Source organism: Mizuhopecten yessoensis, unplaced genomic scaffold, assembly GCF_002113885.1.
Source record: "Mizuhopecten yessoensis strain PY_sf001 unplaced genomic scaffold, ASM211388v2 scaffold11173, whole genome shotgun sequence".
Taxonomy (NCBI): domain Eukaryota; kingdom Metazoa; phylum Mollusca; class Bivalvia; order Pectinida; family Pectinidae; genus Mizuhopecten; species Mizuhopecten yessoensis.
In genome coordinates, this window is record NW_018408916.1 from 1440090 (window position 1) to 1459707 (window position 19618).

At 36.8% G+C, this 19618-nt stretch overlaps 1 protein-coding gene across 2 annotated transcripts in view; it reads left to right on the plus strand.

Moving 5' to 3' along the window:
• The window catches only part of LOC110467480 (WD repeat-containing protein 46-like), a 22581-nt gene extending 3807 nt beyond the window's left edge, over positions 1-18774 (plus strand). The window contains exons 2-15 of one of the 2 annotated variants that reach the window (XM_021524684.1): positions 4374-4532; positions 4939-5118; positions 6613-6690; positions 10069-10181; positions 10873-10960; positions 11416-11582; positions 12317-12467; positions 13635-13770; positions 15136-15235; positions 15885-16038; positions 16398-16545; positions 16906-17000; positions 17664-17756; positions 18508-18774. In XM_021524684.1, coding sequence (XP_021380359.1) covers positions 4374-4532; positions 4939-5118; positions 6613-6690; positions 10069-10181; positions 10873-10960; positions 11416-11582; positions 12317-12467; positions 13635-13770; positions 15136-15235; positions 15885-16038; positions 16398-16545; positions 16906-17000; positions 17664-17756; positions 18508-18732 — 1887 coding nt within the window. In that variant the 3' untranslated portion in view covers positions 18733-18774. The remainder of the gene's footprint in view (positions 1-4373; positions 4533-4938; positions 5119-6612; positions 6691-10068; positions 10182-10872; positions 10961-11415; positions 11583-12316; positions 12468-13634; positions 13771-15135; positions 15236-15884; positions 16039-16397; positions 16546-16905; positions 17001-17663; positions 17757-18507) is intronic. The other variant, XM_021524685.1, reaches the window with a different exon arrangement.
• The last annotated feature ends 844 nt before the right edge of the window (positions 18775-19618 follow it).

Below are 19618 nucleotides of genomic sequence, written 5' to 3' on the forward strand. Positions count from 1 at the left end.
GTATCATGTAATTGCAATTCTTTTATCAAATATATCTTATACCCGATAATGATACTTAAATGTATCTAATTAAATATATATATTCATCAATGTATATATAATAATTAATAGATTTCTGCCCGTTCCTGTAAATCGTCGAACCCCTAGTCACGCATTTCGGTGATGTTTTCTGCACCAAATCGCATATGTCCAGATAGGATGTGACATATAGAAGTAAATAACTTCAAGAAATGCGATATTTCACAGTAATAAAGAAGTATTGGGTTCATAACTGGATCGTATGGGGTAGTATTGGGTGGTATGGGGTAGTATTGGGTCCTAGTCACGGCAATTCGGTGATGTTTTCGGCACCAAATCGCATATTTCCCGATAAAATAAGGCAGATGGAAGTAAATAACGTCTACAAAGGTGATATTTCACAGTCATAAAGAAGTATTTGGTTCATAATTGGGTCGTATGGGGTAATATTGGGTAGTATTGGGTCCTAGTCACGGCAATTCGGTGATGTTTTCGGCACCAAATCGCATATTTCCCGATAAAATAAGGCAGATGGAAGTAAATAACGTCTACAAAGGTGATATTTCACAGTCATAAAGAAGTATTTGGTTCATAATTGGGTCGTATGGGGTAATATTGGGTAGTATTGGGTCCTAGTCACGGCAATTCGGTGATGTTTTCGGCACCAAATCGCATATTTCCCGATAAAATAAGGCAGATGGAAGTAAATAACGTCTACAAAGGTGATATTTCACAGTCATAAAGAAGTAGTTGGTTCATAACTGGGTCGTATGGGGTAGTATTGGGTGGTATTGGGTAGTATTGGGTAGTATTGGGTGGTATTGGGTAGTATTGGGTGGTATTGGGTAGTATTGGGTAATTAGACGCGCCGAGTTTACACTGCCATGTCAAACATTATCAATAAGTAAATGAAATAGAATCAAGACATCTCCAAAAGCTTACACCGATGATTATCGAAAGAAACTAGATCTCAGATAACAAATTTAAAACTGCATTTAACCCTAGTCCCATAAATAATCTCTTAATAATAAACAGGCACCAGATGAAGTGGTTACAAAAACGTCTGTCTTCTGTACATGTGCAAAAATATTTCATCCCTTTTGAACCTTCATGCATGCATATTACCAAATTCTGGCTGTAAATTGAGATAAAAATCGTTTAAAAAATAAGGGTATTAGATCTACTACAAAAAAGTACATGTATGCAGCGTATACTTTTTGATAAACAATAGTAGCATTCAGTAATCTTACATAATGTTTATTTATTGTTCATGATTTTGTAGTTAGCATAATAATCTGTTTTAATGTCAGTTAACATGTTTGTATGATGCTTGAGAGGGCCATATGGACGATTAGTCTTGTACTAAATATGTAACCCTCAAATATAGATATCATTATTATTAATTGTAACACCCTTATTTTTTTATACAATTTTTATTTCAATTTACAGTTAGAATTCTAAACACATTTGAAAATTTTGACAGATCTAGATAGATGAGTGTGATTGGGGTAACTGATCAGTCGAGGGCTAAGATTCTGTAACAAAATGGCAACAGGGTGTACTTACTTCTTAAACTATGTTTGAATGCTTTTGGGCAAACAGAAGACATATTTCACATTGTAGATTGATGTTATTTACAACAATAGGTATCTAAAAACACCAAAACAATAAATATATGTAAGAACAAAACAGATTTTTTAAAAATGTACCAGTGTATTACTTTTACATTGCTTTTGTGAAAGTTCTGCAAAATGTTGCATAAACAGTAGGTGCCAGACAAATTGGACGAAACAGAAAAATTTAGAATTGGGTTTCATGTGGGTAACTCCTGTCTGAGGTGCAAGAAGAGCTAATCCATCCAAAACATGTTTGAAACAATTTTGCAAGAGCTACTGTTTTCTCACATTTAATGATATAACAAAAAATGTCTCATGTTTGTAGTTTTTTTCTCACTGAAAATAATATGGTCTATCTAAAGTGGAACTACTTCAACTAGGTGTTATTTGTCACAAACAAAAGAACCAACTTTCTGTTCACTGTCAACCCCTTACAATGCCCTGGTCAAAATGCTTAAATTACGTATACTGTTGTGACTTCTATGCAGCAAAGTTAAGAGCACATCTAGAACTTCTCTGCCAAATATCACCATCCAGGACATACCAAAGTCCTTAAAAATGGTATATAGCTGTTTTAGCATTCAGGGGCGATGACAACAACTGGTTCACCTGTTGTCAGTTAATGTTACCGGGTAGATTGCTATGCTGGTGCTTTCGGCATGGTATTTCAGTGAGATAGCACTATAGAGTCAGCTATCACAATTTAGAGACAAACACACCAACATACCCTCCAGCACTAATTCACAAATGCATGCATTATACACAACACACACTGAGGCATGACCTTAAATGACCTTATAAATAAGCTGTTGATAGGACATTAAACCCTGTTCAACCAACAACCTAGCTACATTTGCCTAGCTGTCATTTGCACTGAAACTTTAACTTCGGGATTTTGACATAAGAAATGATTACCAAAGCAGGTAAAAAAAAATTATTATATCATTTTATGCTGATCACCTGGCCCGAATATGAAGGGCCAAGTGAGCTTATCAATGCCATGGTGCGGCGTCCGTCATGCGTCAACTTTTTACTTTTTGGCCAGTAGCATGCTTGAATGAAGGGCTACCAAGTTTGTTCAAATGAATGACCTTTGCCAATTTTCAAGGTCACAGGGGTCAAATATGTTTACAATCTTAAAATGACTTTTTCTGAATGACCAAAAGGCCAAGGATAATGATATTTGGCCAGAAGCATGCTAGGTTAAAGGGCTACAAAGTTTGTTAAATGAATGACCTTGACTAATATTCAAGGTCATAGTGGTCAAATATGTTTTAAACATTCAAACGATGTCTTCTGAATAACCAAATGGCCCCGGGTTATGATATTTGGCCAGAAGCATGCTTGGATGAAGGGCTACCAAATTTGTTCAAATGAATGACCTTTGCCCATTGTCAAGGTCACAGGGGTCAAATATGTTTGAAATCTTTAAATGACTTCCTTTTAATAACCAGAAAGCTTAGGGTGTTGATATTTGGTCAGTGAGTGGCATGCTTGGATGAAGGGCTACCAAAATTTTGCAAGTTTGTTCAAATGAGTGACCGTTACCCATTTTCAATGTCACAGGGGTCAGATATGTTTAAATGAACTAATCTCAATAAAGAAATGTCAAGGGTAGTGATATTTAGCAAGTTGCATCCTGAGATGAAGGGCTGTAAAGTTTGTTCATTTCAACAACCTTGTTTGACTTTCAAGGTCACAGGGGTCAAATGTTTTAACATCTTCTATGAGGTTCTTTTGAATGATTTATTTAGTCATAAGCGCTGAAATTTTGCCTATAGCTTTACTTTAGATCCCTTTTAAGGTTACAATTGTGAGAGTAATACCATGTGAGCAAAGCAAGCCCATTGGGACTCTTGTTTCCCGCTTCCCTTCATGGATGCATGTTGCACCCTTTCGGAACACAGTTAAATTTTGCATAAGTTTCTAAATTATACATTTGTATTAGGTGCCTGTCTATTTAAGATAGAGGTATGACCTTTTGGCAAAATGTATCTGTGAAAGACAGATCAAAATTTAGAAATACTGTTTTGACCAAACTGTTTTGGATGTTTTAAATTTTGGGATCTTCCATGCCAAATATCAGCATTTTAGTACAAACACAGCAGTTAGGTTAATGAGTTTCTCACCACTTGCACCAAAACTTTCAACAGGGCAACACTATACGCTGACACCAGGTTACCTACTAATCCCCAGCCACTATTCTTCCAATAGGCCAGTTTGAATTACAGCAAGTTGTGCACAAAGTCACGAATTATGGATGGAAAGAGAAATCTGAATCCAAAATACATTATATGTTCAATTTTAGTGAATTGTTTTCAGTTAATGCTTTTACATTTACACAATATATATGACATATATATGCGCAAATGTGGAAACATACTCTTTTAAGGAGGCTCCACCCTTTCACAATTAGCCAGCAGAATTCAATGAAAGTTTCACATAATGGTTATGTCACTATGTTGAGATGATTTTATGAAAATCTAAGCATTTCGATAAACTGGGGAGATTTTTGTAAAAAATACTGAAAAAAATGAATTTCTGTCAAATTCATCACTTTCACATTTTTTGAGTGTGTGGCATTGTTCAAAACCATTGTAACAATGTTTCTTTTCATTATTTTATTGTTGTAATAGTTTTGATTAATGCTACACGTATTGAAACAAATATATCTGTACATGTATAATGTTACCACAGAGTTTATATCTGATGTACATGTGTTTAGTTTTGTTTTCTCAGGGTGATGAGGGTAATAAAAACAAAAATAAAGGAAAGACACCAACGAAACCAAAGAGATATTTTGCTGTATCAACAGGAGCTCCGTCAGAACAGTCTAATGTAAGTTCCAATGACTTCTCACAAAAACAAAAAACAAAGACAGTCGTTGATAAGCAGAAGGTGAGAAGTTTCGTTAATTTCTGAATTCCCTCTTAAGTATGAGTACAATAGTACATAGGATAAGGAATTTATAAACCAGAGGATTTACTGTACATAATGACTCATTAGTGGCACACTTGTTAAAGTGGTCTGCTAATTGAAGTTTGTCCAGGGAAAGAATATATATATATTAAGATAGAGATCTTAAAAGGATCATTTTTCTGATTTATAATATATATATGAGGATTTTGTACAAGTTAAACATTTTATTTTTCTTGCATTTTCATAACTTGTTGATAAATACCTGGTTCAATGTACGGTAACTTGTGCAGATTCTGTTAAAAGCCAATAGGTATGAAAGAAGAGTTCAGAAATATTTCTGTTTTAATTGTTTTTCTAGTTTTAACTTCATCCTCATCTTTTTCAGAATGAAAGTCTTAAGCAGAAACACAAAGGAACAAAATCAAAGCGACACATAGCTGACCCGGGAGGGAAAGTGAAAGTTTTTGACTTGAGTTCAAGTAAAAAGATGTTTCAACAACAAAAACGTGAACATTATCGTATGAAGGCACATCACAAGGAAGTTGAAGAAGACTATCGAAAGAAGGTTAACCTATTTTAAAGCTATCTGATTTACTTGTATCATAAGGTCAAGCAAAAAATAGTTGGTGTTGCCCATTAACCCTAGCTACCCTAATTTTTAGTGCCTACCCTGAACATTTGTAGAGTCTACCCTGAACATTTTTAGATAATTTTCAAAGAAGCACATTTAATTGTTGAAGTTAAGACAAAACCACTCTCCTATGTACCATATAAAATATTATATTCTAAAATAAAATTGGTTATCAACCTCCTTTCCTATCCTTAATTTTTCAAACATATTACAGGATACACACTTGTAACCTTTTGTTTGTTTGGTCTGATACAAATAGAAAGGATATTACAGCAATAATCACCTATAGTGATTTTGTAGCGTAATAAGTGGTAATATGTGATTCTATATATCATGGGATTAAATATAACATTCTTAATTACATTCTCTATCAACTAATAGCACTATAAAGTTGGCCACTGATCCGCGCTTTCACTAGGAGGCAATAGAACCAACATACCCTGTCTCCGACACACATGCACAGCACGCATTCACAATACACATGTAGGCATGTCCTTAAATGACCTTAGCTGTTAATAAGACGTTAACAAAATCAAACTATTATCTGTACTGATTGATGAGTTGAAGCAAGGCTAAAATTAAACATGTTATGATGAGGCTGGACAATTTGATGAAAATATAAGACAATGAATGTATTCTCAAAACTAAAACAGAAATAGAATGTGTGTATTCACCCCCTAGAGACAAAATAACCTGTTAAAATGACATATTTTGAGTTGCTCTTTCAGATGAAATCGTTAGATCTTAGAATATAGGAACAGTTAAGTAAATTCACTGGTTGGAAACACTCAATTGGAGGGTCCAAAATTGGAAGTCTTTCTCCTTAATAGGGAGAGTTAGCAAGTACCGTATGACCCACCCCATCCATCATTTTCCCCCCAACAGCCGTTACTGGTTACATTCAGTATAATCTACAACTTAACAAATATGAAGGCATATTATACATGTATAGCAATCACAGTAAAAAACATGGAGAACTTTACAAGAAATGATTAAAGTTAGGAATTGCCCATAATCATGGGTTATAAGTTCAGAAAACATACTAACACACTTCTTGAGCAGCAGTGGAGAAGGGCATGTATGTTTAAGCCTTTCAACTCCATGTAACTTAAGTAGACTCTACCATGCATTGATCTGGATGAATCCATTATGGTCTACAGTGGTGAAAGGGTTAAGTACTGAAGTTCATTCTTAACATTTCATACTGCATGAATATTTAATTCTTCTTTTTCATTCAATGTGATTCTCAATTCTATCGATTTTTTAAGTTAAACAACTAAAAACAATATTTATAGCACATTTTGTAATGAGAATTTCCTAAAATAATCAATATTATGTTCCCAGATTCATGTAATATACACCTGCTCTTGTAGGTAATGTGAATACATTTGAACCAATCACTACATATGACTTGTTTCTGCCCTATAGGTGGATCCTTTCCCAGGTGAGGCTGCCATACCTGCAGACAGATTGAAGAAATATCAGAGGGGAAAGCTAACAACCACAGTGAGTATTAATGTGCAATTGTAAATTTGTTAGTTGGAGACTCTGTTAGGTCTTTGTTAGTTGGAAACTCTGTTAGGTCTTTGTTAGTTGGAGACTCTGTTAGGTCTTTGTTAGTATGGGACTCCGTTAGGTCTTTGTGAGTTGGAGACTCTGTTTAGGTCTTTGTTAGTTGGAGACTCTGTTAGTTGTTTGTTAGTTGGAGACTCTGTTAGGTCATTGTTAGTTGGAGACTCTGTTAGGTCTTCGTTAGTTGGAGACTGTTAGGTGTTTGTTAGTTGGAGATTCTGTTAGGTCTTCATTAGTTGGAGCAAGCATCATAATCTCTTTTAGTTGGAGACTGTTAGGTCTCTGTTAGTTGGAGACTCTGTTAGGTCTTCGTTAGTTGGAGACTGTTAGGGCTTTGTTTTTTGGAGATTCTGTTAGGTCTTCGTTAGTTGGAGCAAGCATTATAATCTCTTTTAGTTGGAGACTGTTAGGTCTTTGTTGGTTGGAGATTCTGTTAGGTCTTCGTTAGTTGGAGACTGTTAGGTGTTTGTTAGTTGGAGATTCTGTTAGGTCTTCATTAGTTGGAGCAAGCATCATAATCTCTTTTAGTTGGAGACTGTTAGGTCTCTGTTAGTTGGAGACTCTGTTAGGTCTTCGTTAGTTGGAGACTGTTAGGTCTTCGTTAGTTGGAGATTCTGTTAGGTCTTCATTAGTTGGAGCAAGCATCATAATCTCTTTTAGTTGGAGACTGTTAGGTCTTTGTTGGTTGGAGATTCTGTTAGGTCTTCGTTAGTTGGAGACTGTTAGGTCTTCGTTAGTTGGAGATTCTGTTAGGTCTTCGTTAGTTGGCGCAAGCATTATAATCTCTTTTAGTTGGAGACTGGTAGGTCTTTGTTAGTTGGAGACTCTGTTAGTTGTTTGTTAGTTGGAGACTCTGTTAGGTCATTGTTAGTTGGAGACTCTGTTAGGTCTTCGTTAGTTGGAGACTGTTAGGTGTTTGTTAGTTGGAGATTCTGTTAGGTCTTCGTTAGTTGGAGACTGTTAGGTCTTCGTTAGTTGGAGATTCTGTTAGGTCTTCATTAGTTGGAGCAAGCATCATAATCTCTTTTAGTTGGAGACTGTTAGGAATTTGTTAGTTAGAGACTGTTAGTTGGAGACTCTGTTAGGTCTTCGTTAGTTGGAGACTGTTAGGGCTTTGTTTTTTGGAGATTCTGTTAGGTCTTCGTTAGTTGGAGACTGTTAGGTCTTCGTTAGTTGGAGATTCTGTTAGGTCTTCGTTAGTTGGCGCAAGCATTATAATCTCTTTTAGTTGGAGACTCTTAGGTCTTTGTTAGTTGGAGACTCTGTTAGTTGTTTGTTAGTTGGAGACTCTGTTAGGTCTTCGTTAGTTGGAGACTGTTAGGTCTTCGTTAGTTGGAGATTCTGTTAGGTCTTCGTTAGTTGGCGCAAGCATTATAATCTCTTTTAGTTGGAGACTGTTAGGTCTTTGTTAGTTAGCGACTGTTAGTTGGAGACTCTGTTAGGTGTTTGTTAGTTGGAGACTCTGTTAGGTCATTGTTAGTTGGAGACTCTGTTAGGTCTTCGTTAGTTGGAGACTCTGTTAGGTCTATGTTAGTTGGAGATTCTGTTAGGTCTTCATTAGTTGGAGCAAGCATCATAATCTCTTTTAGTTGGAGACTGTTAGGGTTTTGTACGTTGGAGACTCTGTTAGGTCTTTGTTAGTATGGGACTCTGTTAGGCCTTTGTGAGTTGGAGACTCTGTTAGGTCTTTGTTAGTTGGAGACTCTGTTAGGTCATTGTTAGTTGGAGACTCTGTTAGGTCTTTGTTAGTATGGGACTCTGTTAGGTCTTTGTGAGTTGGAGACTCTGTTAGGTCTTTGTTAGTTGGAGACTCTGTTAGGTCTTTGTTAGTTGGAGACTCTGTTAGGTCTTTGTTAGTTGGAGACTCTGTTAGGTCTTCGTTAGTTGGAGACTGTTAGGTCTTTGTTAGTTGGAGATTCTGTTAGGTATTTGTTAGTTGGAGATTCTGTTAGGTCTTCGTTAGTTAGAGACTGTTAGGTCTTTGTTAGTTGGAGATTCTGTTAGGTCTTCGTTAGTTGGAGACTGTTAGGTCTTTGTTAGTTAGAGACTGTTAGTTGGAGTCTCTGTTAGGTCTTTGTGAGTTGGAGACTGTTAGGTTTTCGTTAGTTGGAGATTCTGTTGGGTCTTCGTTAGTTGGAGTCTCTGTTAGGTCTTTGTGAGTTGGAGACTGTTAGGTTTTCGTTAGTTGGAGATTCTGTTAGGTCTTCATTAGTTGGAGCAAGCATTATAATCTCTTTTAGTTGGTGACTGTTAGGTCTTTTTTAGTTGGAGACTCTGTGAGGTCTTTGTTAGTTGGCGATTCTGTTAGGTATTTGTTAGTTGGACATTCTGTTAGGTCTTCGCCAGTTGGAGCAAGCATTATAATCTCTTTTAGTTGGAGACTGTTAGGTCTTTGTTAGTTAGAGACTGTTAGTTGGAGACTCTGTTAGGTCTTTGTTAGTTGGAGACTCTGTTAGGTCTTTGTTAGTTGGAGATTCTGTTAGGTCTTCGTTAGTTGGAGACTCTGTTAGGTCTATGTTAGTTGGAGATTCTGTTAGGTCTTCGTTAGTTGGAGACTGTTAGGTCTTTGTTAGTTGGAGACTCGGTTAGGCCTTTGTTAGTTGGAGACTGTTAGGTTTTTGTTAGTTGGAGATTCTGTTAGGTCTTCGTTAGTTGGAGCAAGCATTATAATCTCTTTTAGTTGGAGACTGTTAGGTCTTTGTTAGTTAGAGACTCTGTTAGGTCTTTGTTAGTTGGAGATTCTGTTAGGTCTTCGTTAGTTGGAGACTCTGTTAGGTCTATGTTAGTTGGAGATTCTGTTAGGTCTTCGTTAGTTGGAGACTGTTAGGTCTTTGTTAGTTAGAGACTGTTAGTTGGAGACTCTGTTAGGTCTTTGTTAGTTGGAGACTGTTAGGGCTTTGTTAGTTGGAGATTCTGTTAGGTCTTCATTAGTTGGAGCAAGCATTATAATCTCTTTTAGTTGGAGACTGTTAGGTCTTTGTTAGTTAGAGACTGTTAGTTGGAGACTCTGTTAGGTCTTTGTTAGTTGAAAACTCTGTTAGGTCTTTGTTAGTTGGAGACTCTGTTAGGTCTTTGTTAGTATGGGACTCTGTTAGGTCTTTGTTAGTACGAGTAAGCATTATAATCTCTTAAGGACTGCTTATTGAAGTCTTGATATTTTTAATTGAACAAAATTTCTTTATCAAACAATTTACTTGAAAAAAATATTTGAATGCATCGATATATACATACATTACAAATGATGAATATAGTTTCAGAAATGGTGTACTGAATTTACATAAGTACATCATTGATTTACATTTTGTTGTGTAGAAATGGGCCAGATCAAAGTTAGCCATGGGGGAGATCCGTAAGAGGGAGAAGAAGATGAAAGCAGCTGTGAAACAGGCCGCAAGATCAGAATACCTGTTAACAGAGGAGGCAGGGTAAGACTTCAGCTCCGAGGAACGTTTCCTCTCTTTCTGCAGTAGAGAAAGACTTCCTCTGTGTCTGAGGCAGGGTAAGACTTCCTCTCTGTCTGAGGCAGGGTAAGACTTCCTCTCTGAGGCAGGGTAAGACTTCCTCTCTGAGGCAGGATAAGACTTTCTCTCTGTCTGAGGCAGGGTAAGACTTTCACTCTCTGTCTGAGGCAGGATAAGACTTTCACTCTCTGTTTGAGACAGGTATAGACTTTCACTTTCTGTCTGAGGCCGGGTAAGACTTTCACTTTCTGTCTGAGGCAGGGTAAGACTTTCACACTGTTTGAGGCAGAGTAAGACTTCCTCTCTGAGGCAGGACTTTCACACTGTTCGAGACAAGTTAAGGCTTTCACTCTCTGTCTGAGGCAGGGTAAGACTTCCTCTCTGAGGCAGGGCAAGACATTCTCTTTCTGAGGCAAAGGAAGACTTCCTTCCTGTTGAGAAACCTTTTTCCAGAGGGAGCAGTCATATTTGGTTTCCGTTTTTGCTTCCATAGTGTTTGTGTCTGACTTGTTAAATCAGACCTGTTTTCTTTTTTTATATATAGACTGTGTAAACTTAGTTTGTTATAATATTGAAGTACATTTTTGTCAAACATATTGGACTATTTTGTTTTCTTTACTACTGTCTTTCTAATGACAGTGTCCGGTTGTTGTAGTTACCTTGAAGGAGATGACGGCACACATACCACAAATATATCACAGGGGGACATCGTGGAGGCTGTGGACATCACGAGTGCACAAAAGGTAAACTTATTTAATCATTACACAGCAGAGAAGCAACTCCTGAATCCAAGTATCCATAGCTGTATTCCTACTTGTGCTGACTAGTTTCAGCCTGCTAGACAGGCTGTCATCAGAGCACAGCTATTTGGTGATTGTACATGGTGACAATAAAGTACCAATAAAAGTCATGTGACTTGAAACAATACACAATTTCCCTAGTTCTATCAACATAAAATAAACTTGTCCTGGGCATCAGGCTAGTGAAGTTTTACACCTTTGCCAATTTTTTTATATAAAGGACTTCATCGACTCGGCGTTTTCAATGTAAAAATGTTTGCTATTTTATGATAAAACAAGCATTGTAAGAAATACCAGTGTATTAATTATCTACTTTAGGTCTCCACATATCAACAAACAAATTAATGCAGCTTTTGATATCATGTAACTGTAATATATGCATGTACTTTTTCTTGCAGCATTTTGAATTAAGATTGAATGAATTTGGCCCTTATCGTGCTCAATATACGAGAAATGGACGTTTCATGTTGATGGGTGGAGCTAAAGGGCATATAGCAGCTATCGATTGGTTGACCAAGAAATTATTATGTGAAATCAATGTCATGGAAACCATTCATGATATACAGTATGTATATGTAGTTATTTTTAAACTTCAGCATTATTTGTTTAGCTGACCTGCCAATATGGCAAGTGACCTTATTACTGTATTGATAAATGAACAAACCAAACCAAAATAAAAATAAATATTTCCAACCATCCTACCCTTTCGGGTAAAGGGGATGTAAGTGGAGAAAGTTGTGATTTTTGGCCTGATGGGCCAAGGGTATCCAATGGTCCATAAATAGAGAGTGTTGTCCCCCTTGGATGGAAGAGGTAAGACCCAATAGCTGAAATAGATAGAAATCCTGAAAATTGTGCTCATTAAGTATCGGAAAAGGACTTTTAACCAATGGTATGGATCATGTTTGGATCAAGGGCATTTAATTTTGTATAGGAGGAAGGGGATAAAGACCTTTATACCTTAGCCACAATGCAGGCAGAGGAGCTCAGTCTAATTAGGGTAGATACTAATGTATATAAAGACCCAATGCTTAATGATTGCCTGATTTCATCTTATAATTATTTAACTCTTTTGATACACATTTACCATATTTGATATATGTAAATCAAAATAGATCAGATTAGCTATCCCATTTCTTATCTTTGAATTGGTAGCTTACTGTGAATATTGGTATCCCATGGCTTAAACATAATTCTTTGTCCTGAAACGGGTGAACATATCATAACTCAGTAATTTCAAATGAATTACATTGTGTGTAGACTAGTATACGATAAACGTTGACATATTGTCGTTGACAGGTGGCTTCATCAGGAGACCATGTATGCTGTAGCTCAGAAACAATGGACGTACATCTACGACAACCAGGGTATAGAGCTTCACTGTCTTAAGATGGTGGACAGTGCATTACGACTAGAGTTCCTTCCCTTTCACTTCCTGCTGGCCAGCTCGGTGAGAATGGTCTTTCTGTTCGTTTGTTTTGGGTTTTTCGTCTTATTATCAGCTATGGTCATTTAAAGACATTCCAGGTTTTGGTGGTGGTGGTGGTGGTGGTGGTGGTGGAGGAAAGCTGGAGTTCCCAGAGAAAAACCACTGACCTACGGCCAGTACCTGGCAACTGCCACAGGGCTATTGGTAGCAGAATGTCAGATGCTTTATTCACTTGGCCACAGCGGTTTCTGTTTTAGCAGACAGAACAACTTGACCATTATTACTCAGTTTAAAAAAAGAATGATCCTGTTTGTTTAGTAAACATTTTGGAACTGTTTGTTTGATAGTCCTGTTGGTGTCTGTCGGCCCTATAGTAACCAATACAGGATGATTTTACTGTTGCTCAGTGATATACATTAGTTAATGATAAGCATTATCTGCCCATGTAAAATAAATACTTGCCAACTTTTTGAAATTTCTATTGGGGAGATTCTGCATGCTCAAAATTGAAACATAAATAAAGTTTGTGTAGATACCTATGAGAGACACAATTACCCTTTAAAATGACTTATTGTGAGTTTTTTTCAGTTGAAATTATTAGATTTTATAATATAGGTATAGTTAGCAAATAAACGGGTTGAAAATAATAAATTCAAGGGTTCAAAATCTGGAGTCCCCATCCTAAATAGGGAGAGTTGGCAAGCTTGCATACTTTCCCTGTGTTAATTTTATACTTCACAAGGAAAATATAAACTAGGATGACAATTTCCTGATATACAGTACTTACAGTTGTGTGCACAGGAAAAGGAACAAACACATTAATTAAGACTACTGTTGAGATTCCTATCCTCTGAGTGTCCGGCGATATACCCCAGGTACTCGCTTGCTTGGCATGAGAAGACAAACACATCATACAATACATGTACAGATTTGGAACTAGGGTCCAGCACTGCTCCTGGGGACTGGGAAACGGGGTACTTAGAGGCAGAGTACAAAATAGGGAGATATTTCTTGTCATGTTTGCCTAATTAGCACCAAGTCAACCAATACACGCCCTCTTTGACTGTTGTTTAAATATATATGACAAGTTTTTCTGCTTTTGAAATATGTTGAGCAGAGACATGAAAACCAACCTCTACTGCTATGGGAATCTCTATAAGGAAAATTTTCAATAATTTTATTTTTCAGAGTTCAAAGGGTTATTTGTCCTGGATTGATGTGTCGATAGGTGAAAAGGTTGCAGGCCATGCGACTGGCTTGGGCAGACTGGATGTGATGTGTCAAAACCCAAACAATGCAACACTGTGTTTAGGACATTCGGGAGGTAAGGAAAGATTTTAAACTATTAAGCTTGTTAGGGCCCCGTATCGGAGATACGGGTGCCCTATAGTAATCACTCTGTCTGTCTGTCTGTCCGTCTGTCTGTCCGTCCACAAATTTTGTTCCTGGCTGATAACTTTGATATTTATTGACCGATGTACATGATACTTGGTCAAGATGTTAAGTTCACAAAAATACACGTTGAGGTAAAAAGTCAAGGTCAAAGGTCAAGGTCATTAGGTTCAAAGGTCAAGGTCAAATTTTACATCTTTTCACTGATGAACATTTTGTTATGACATTATGAGGCAAAATTGATCAGAATTAAACAAGGAGTCTACTGACCAAAGGTCAAGGTCATCGGGTCAGTGGTCAAGGTCAAATTTTGTAGCTTTTCACTGGTGAACATTTCGCTATGACATTATGGAGCAAAGTTGTTCGAAATTAAACAAAGATACACACTGAGGTAAAAAGTCGAGGTCAAAGGTCAAGGTCATTGGGTTCAAAGGTCAAGGTCAAATTTTACATGTTTTCACTGATGAACATTTTGTTATGACATTATGAAGCAAAGTTGATCAGAATTAAACAAGGAGTCAACTGACATAAGGTCAAGGTCATTGGGTCAGGGGTCAAGGTCAAATTATGCACCTTTTCCTTGATGAACATTTTGTTATGACACTATGAAGCAATGTTGTTCAGAACTTAACACAGAGTCAACTGACCTTAGGTCCAGGTTACGGGTTTCAAAGGGTCAAGGTCAAGTTTTGTATTTTCACTGATAAACATTTTGTTATGATATTAAGGAGCAAAGTTGGTCGGAATTAAAGAATAAATAAGTCAACTGACCAAAGATCAGGGTCACTGGGTTAATGGTCAAGGTCATTTGGGTCCAAAGGTCAAAGACAAAGTGGATCTCTGACTTTGACCCTGGCTCTTGATGGAGGAGGTATATAAGGTTAAATAAAACAAATCAAAGCTAACAAATGAGTATTGCACCGGTACTTACATTTCTGTTAGTCCAGCAAATATGGAGGTGGAAGGAAACAAGACTCACATCATAGTACATGTAAAATGTATATTTTGCTTCCTTGCGATTCTTTTTGAAGTCCACATATCAAACGTCAAGCTCAGCTATATGGGCAGATTGCTTCTTGATGATTATGGGGGATATATTGCCACAAGACGGGGCCCTTACTGACCTGTCAGTGTTCTAGTTTCATTTCGATTTGGAAAAAAAATGATTAAAACTTTATAATTGTTTCTTTTTTGCTGTATTACTAGAGTAAATAGGCAAGAAACATAAATTCTTCAAAAATAAAATGTCTGACAAGTTACGAATATTTAATGGAAGCATGCTATTAACTGTTTCTAGGTACTGTTACGATGTGGTCGCCAAATGTGAAGGAACCGTTGGTAAAAATGTTGTGTCACAGACACGGTGTCCGATCCATAGCTGTCGACCCCCAGGGAAAGTATGTAAAAAAAATCTTTTTATATTGATTTACTGGATAAGTAGAATTGGTATCTAATATTCCCAATTTATTAAAATCATTTTAAGTCCCGTACATTTTATTGCTATGCATTTAAATACTGATTGTCAGATGATCTCAAAGCTTCTTTATCGTCATTGTACGTGGTATTTCACTGATAACTGGTACAATGTGTACTAATAACAATTATCGCTAGTTATGCTTTGACACATCTACCTCATTGGGCTGCGGTGGCCAAGTGGTTAAAGCGTCTGACATTCTGCTACCACTAGTCCTCCACCACTAGGTCGCGGGTTTGAGACCTATGTGGGGCAGTCGCCAGGTACTGGCAGTAGATAGGTGGTTTTTCCTTTGGAACTCTGGCTTTCCTCCACCACCAAAACCAGGCACGTCCTTAAATTACCATAGCTGTTAATAGAACGTAAAACACAAACAAACCAATCATCTCAACATATTGGTAGGTGTTTGTTGTGAAAAAAAATGTGATTGCAATACAAATTTATTCCTTTGAAGCAATCAAGTCCATACAAACAATGCTGCCATTTGAAAATATATATTGTTTTTGTCAAGTGATATAACTTATATTAAATTCTGAAATGATTTTATTCTTACTATTGGTCGTTATCTTCAGATACATAGCAACGTCAGGCATAGACAGGAAGTTGAAGATCTGGGATATCCGCAATTACAAAATGCTTCAGTCCTACCAAATTGGAATTGGAGCTAGTTCTTTAGCTTTCAGTCAAAGGGACATGCTTGCTGTCAGTAAAGGCAACATAGTGGAGGTAAGATTTGAAAAAAACCATGGATAATAGCTACATAAGCAATAAACAGACTTATTTGGCAAGTAATTTTTTTTTTCAAATTCTTGGATACTTGGATGCTGTTACTGAAGAACTGCAGTATATGTATATTTAATGTAACAAAAATATCATCTTGAGTCAGCTTTTGATGAAAAGCCCCTTTTTTGACAAATGGACAGCATACATCTCTAGAGGTTGCGCTAAGCCTTTGATCAAAACGCAATTAATGAGTGATATACCTAAACGTTAATTTAAAGCAGCAATGTTGCCCAAAATTTTTAGTAGCAAAAATCTAGTACATGTATAATTGTTTAAATTATAAAGTTTATTATTCTATACAGGTATACAAGGACTGTTGTAGACAGACAGTTACCTCCCCTTACATGTCCCATCGTCTCCCAGGATCAGTGTTGAATGTCCAGTTCTGTCCCTATGAGGATGTCCTTGGTGTTGGTCATGAGCGGGGCTTCGAGAGCCTACTCATCCCAGGTAGGTCGGTGGTTTTGGAATTACTTAATTCTGAAAATCTGTTTTCAATGTAAAATTCTAAAGTGCAGTTTTAATATCTGGAAGCTTTCGTTACTTTTACCCAAACACACAACTTGCTGTGCAGCTGTAGATGTATGATCGTTCCAGTGTATAGAAGTCTTTGTTTTCTTAATGTATAAAAATGCTTATTGATATATTTAAAAAAAAAAAATAAAAAAATACTGTAATATTTTTTTTAGGGGGACGGGGTCTTCTATTTTCTACTTTGCAGCACAACACGTTTTTGATATCATCTTTGAAGTATAACTACGTTCGTATCTTCTTAATTACGTTTGGTGCCGATTTTTGTTTGACGTACAGGTGCTGGTGAGCCAAACTTTGATGCCCTTGAAGCCAACCCCTTCCAGAGTAAGAAACAGCGACGCCAGGCTGAGGTCAAGATGCTGCTGGACAAGGTATAAACTGATGACCAGTGTTTCGATCGGTCCATTCTTTATGTCCCTACACGGAGCTGATAGGTGATAGCATGAATGGATGTGTTTCAGATGAACCATTTTGGTCGAACTACTACAAACATTATTCCAGAAGCTCATCTAAAGACAAGAAAGACAACATTTGTACCTTTTCAAGATATTTCTCAATTTTCATTTTAAAAAAATCAGTTTATGATGACTTTTTAATCAAAAATGTTTTTGGAGAAACTAGCTATTTACAATAAGAGGCCATAATTAATACCTGGTAATAATAATTTGAGGTTCTTATATACCACTTTATCACAACCTAGTTCGTAGGTCGTCTCAAAGCGGTTCCATTAATTCAGTAGTGTCCTGACTAAACAGGTTCTGCTGTGGTATAGTAACAGGTTATTAAGGTAGTCATACAGGTATATACGTTTGATGACTTTTTAGGTTAGCATAAAGGTTTGGTATACCTGTATTATAGCTTTGGGTATTATATAGATAGTCCTATAGGTAAGCATGTATAATGAACAGGATAGGCATGCTGATTTACATGTATTCTAAGAGGATAGTCATACATGTATTACTTGTTAAGTAACTGTCAGGATTATCAAGTTTACATGCACAGTACTGTACATTTGTATTACATTGAATTTACAGATCCCAGCAGACATGATTCACCTGAATGACAGGATTGGCGAGATCGACATCAAAACTTTCAAGCAGCGGATTGAGTTGACAAATAGTATCAAGGTATGGACTGAGGCTGTAGTTTGTACAGTAAACACATAATGTAATACAAACATGAATATAGTTATCCTGCTTATAAACCTGTCTTAGTCAGATGTGAGGTTCCAAGCGTTCGTAAGCATTTCATCCTTGGTAGGTGGAGGTCTGACTCTTCGTATTGGTGACAAGTTGTAAATGACCTCCAAACTCCAAACAGGGCGTAAAAATAATAATAGTAGATATTTTTTTTCTTTTTCGGGAGGTGGGAGAAGCCACTGATATTGAAGTAGCGATAAAATGTAATTTTATATGTATGTAAAAAAGTGTAGCCATAGAGATAACTTTTGGAAGAATGAACGCCATCTTGAATTGGTAATTCAGAAAACTAATCTGAAATATTTTCTGTCTTCTCATTCAATGAATAATCCCAGTGTTGAATTCACATGCCTGTTATTATAAAGCTACACTGACGTTGTTTACTTGCTGTCTTGTACAAGGTCAAAGAGAATGAAAATATAACAGGTTGAAAAAAGTCTTGTTACAGTATTCTTGGTGTTCACAAAAGAAAGCCACCGATATTTGATTATCACAGGAGTTGGCCTTTAAGGATGGAAGCTAGGTTATTACCAAACGGACATCGATGTCTGTGTGTGTCCGGACTTAAATACCAACTCCTTTGATATCTAAGTGTCATCGTTCCTTTATCAGAAAGGAAATATATTTCTATACATAATGACTGATACAATAAAAAAAAATGATGATTTGCACATTTTAGACCTTGAAGCCTGAACTGATGGACTACACTCCAAAATACAAGATGAAAGGAAAGAATAAAGGAAGGAAGAGAGAACAGAGAAAGAAAGGTGTGGTGGAGGAGGATCAGAGGAAGGCAGTGAGGCGGGAAATGAAGAAAAAGTCGGACACAGCACGTGGGAACCAGCATAACCAGCACAGAGATTCGGGGAATGTGCTGAACAGATTCGAACGGACACAGTCATAATTTGATGTATGGTTTTATAATATTAAAGTTATTGTTACAAAAGTTGAGTTTTACATGTTTATATAGAGGTTTCTTGACCGATGATGGTTGGTGACCATGTGTTTTTCCCAGCTTCAGTTGTTAGATTGTGGAATGGCTGTATTACCAGACAAATTTTAGTAAGACACAAGATATCGGTCTCTCAGAACAGTGGCTGTTTATATTAGTTTATATTAGTGACAAACAGTCAGCTTGAGTGATTTTATTCTTTTTAAAAAAAAGCAGATACCTGACACTTTCTTTTTAAAATGATTGAATAGGCTGATGAGATGGTTGATAAACATGACCACCAATCATGATGTGTTATCAAGAGACCTTTTCTCTCATAACACCTATTTACACGCAACTCCAGTCGTCAATCCTAGAAACATTACCAAGTATTATGACATCCAAAGCATTCAAAGTGAGGAAATCTGTAGCAGACATAGGAGAGAAGCAGTCCGATTCAGCTATCTTGGTTCCCAGCTTAAGTGATTGAAATTCAAAATGGCTGAATTATCTGGTACTGGAAAGATACTTTATTCAAATAGAAAAAAAGACATATACAGTATCTGCTTCCCAAAACACTGGCCGAACAGTGGATCCATAGCAATGATAAGGTGATGGGAGAGGTGACGACTATCATACATGCAATACAAAAATAATGTCATTTACAGTGTATATTGAAGAAGTACCTAAGGCAAGATCTCTAACATAACAGAGTTTGGGCCGAGATTAAAATACATACAAATATTTAATGACGTCTTCAGAATAAGCAGACCTTGTATGATATTTGGCTATAGTAGTATGGTGGGATGAAGGGCTAAAAAGTTGTAAGACATTGACCTACTTTAAGGTCACAGGAGTC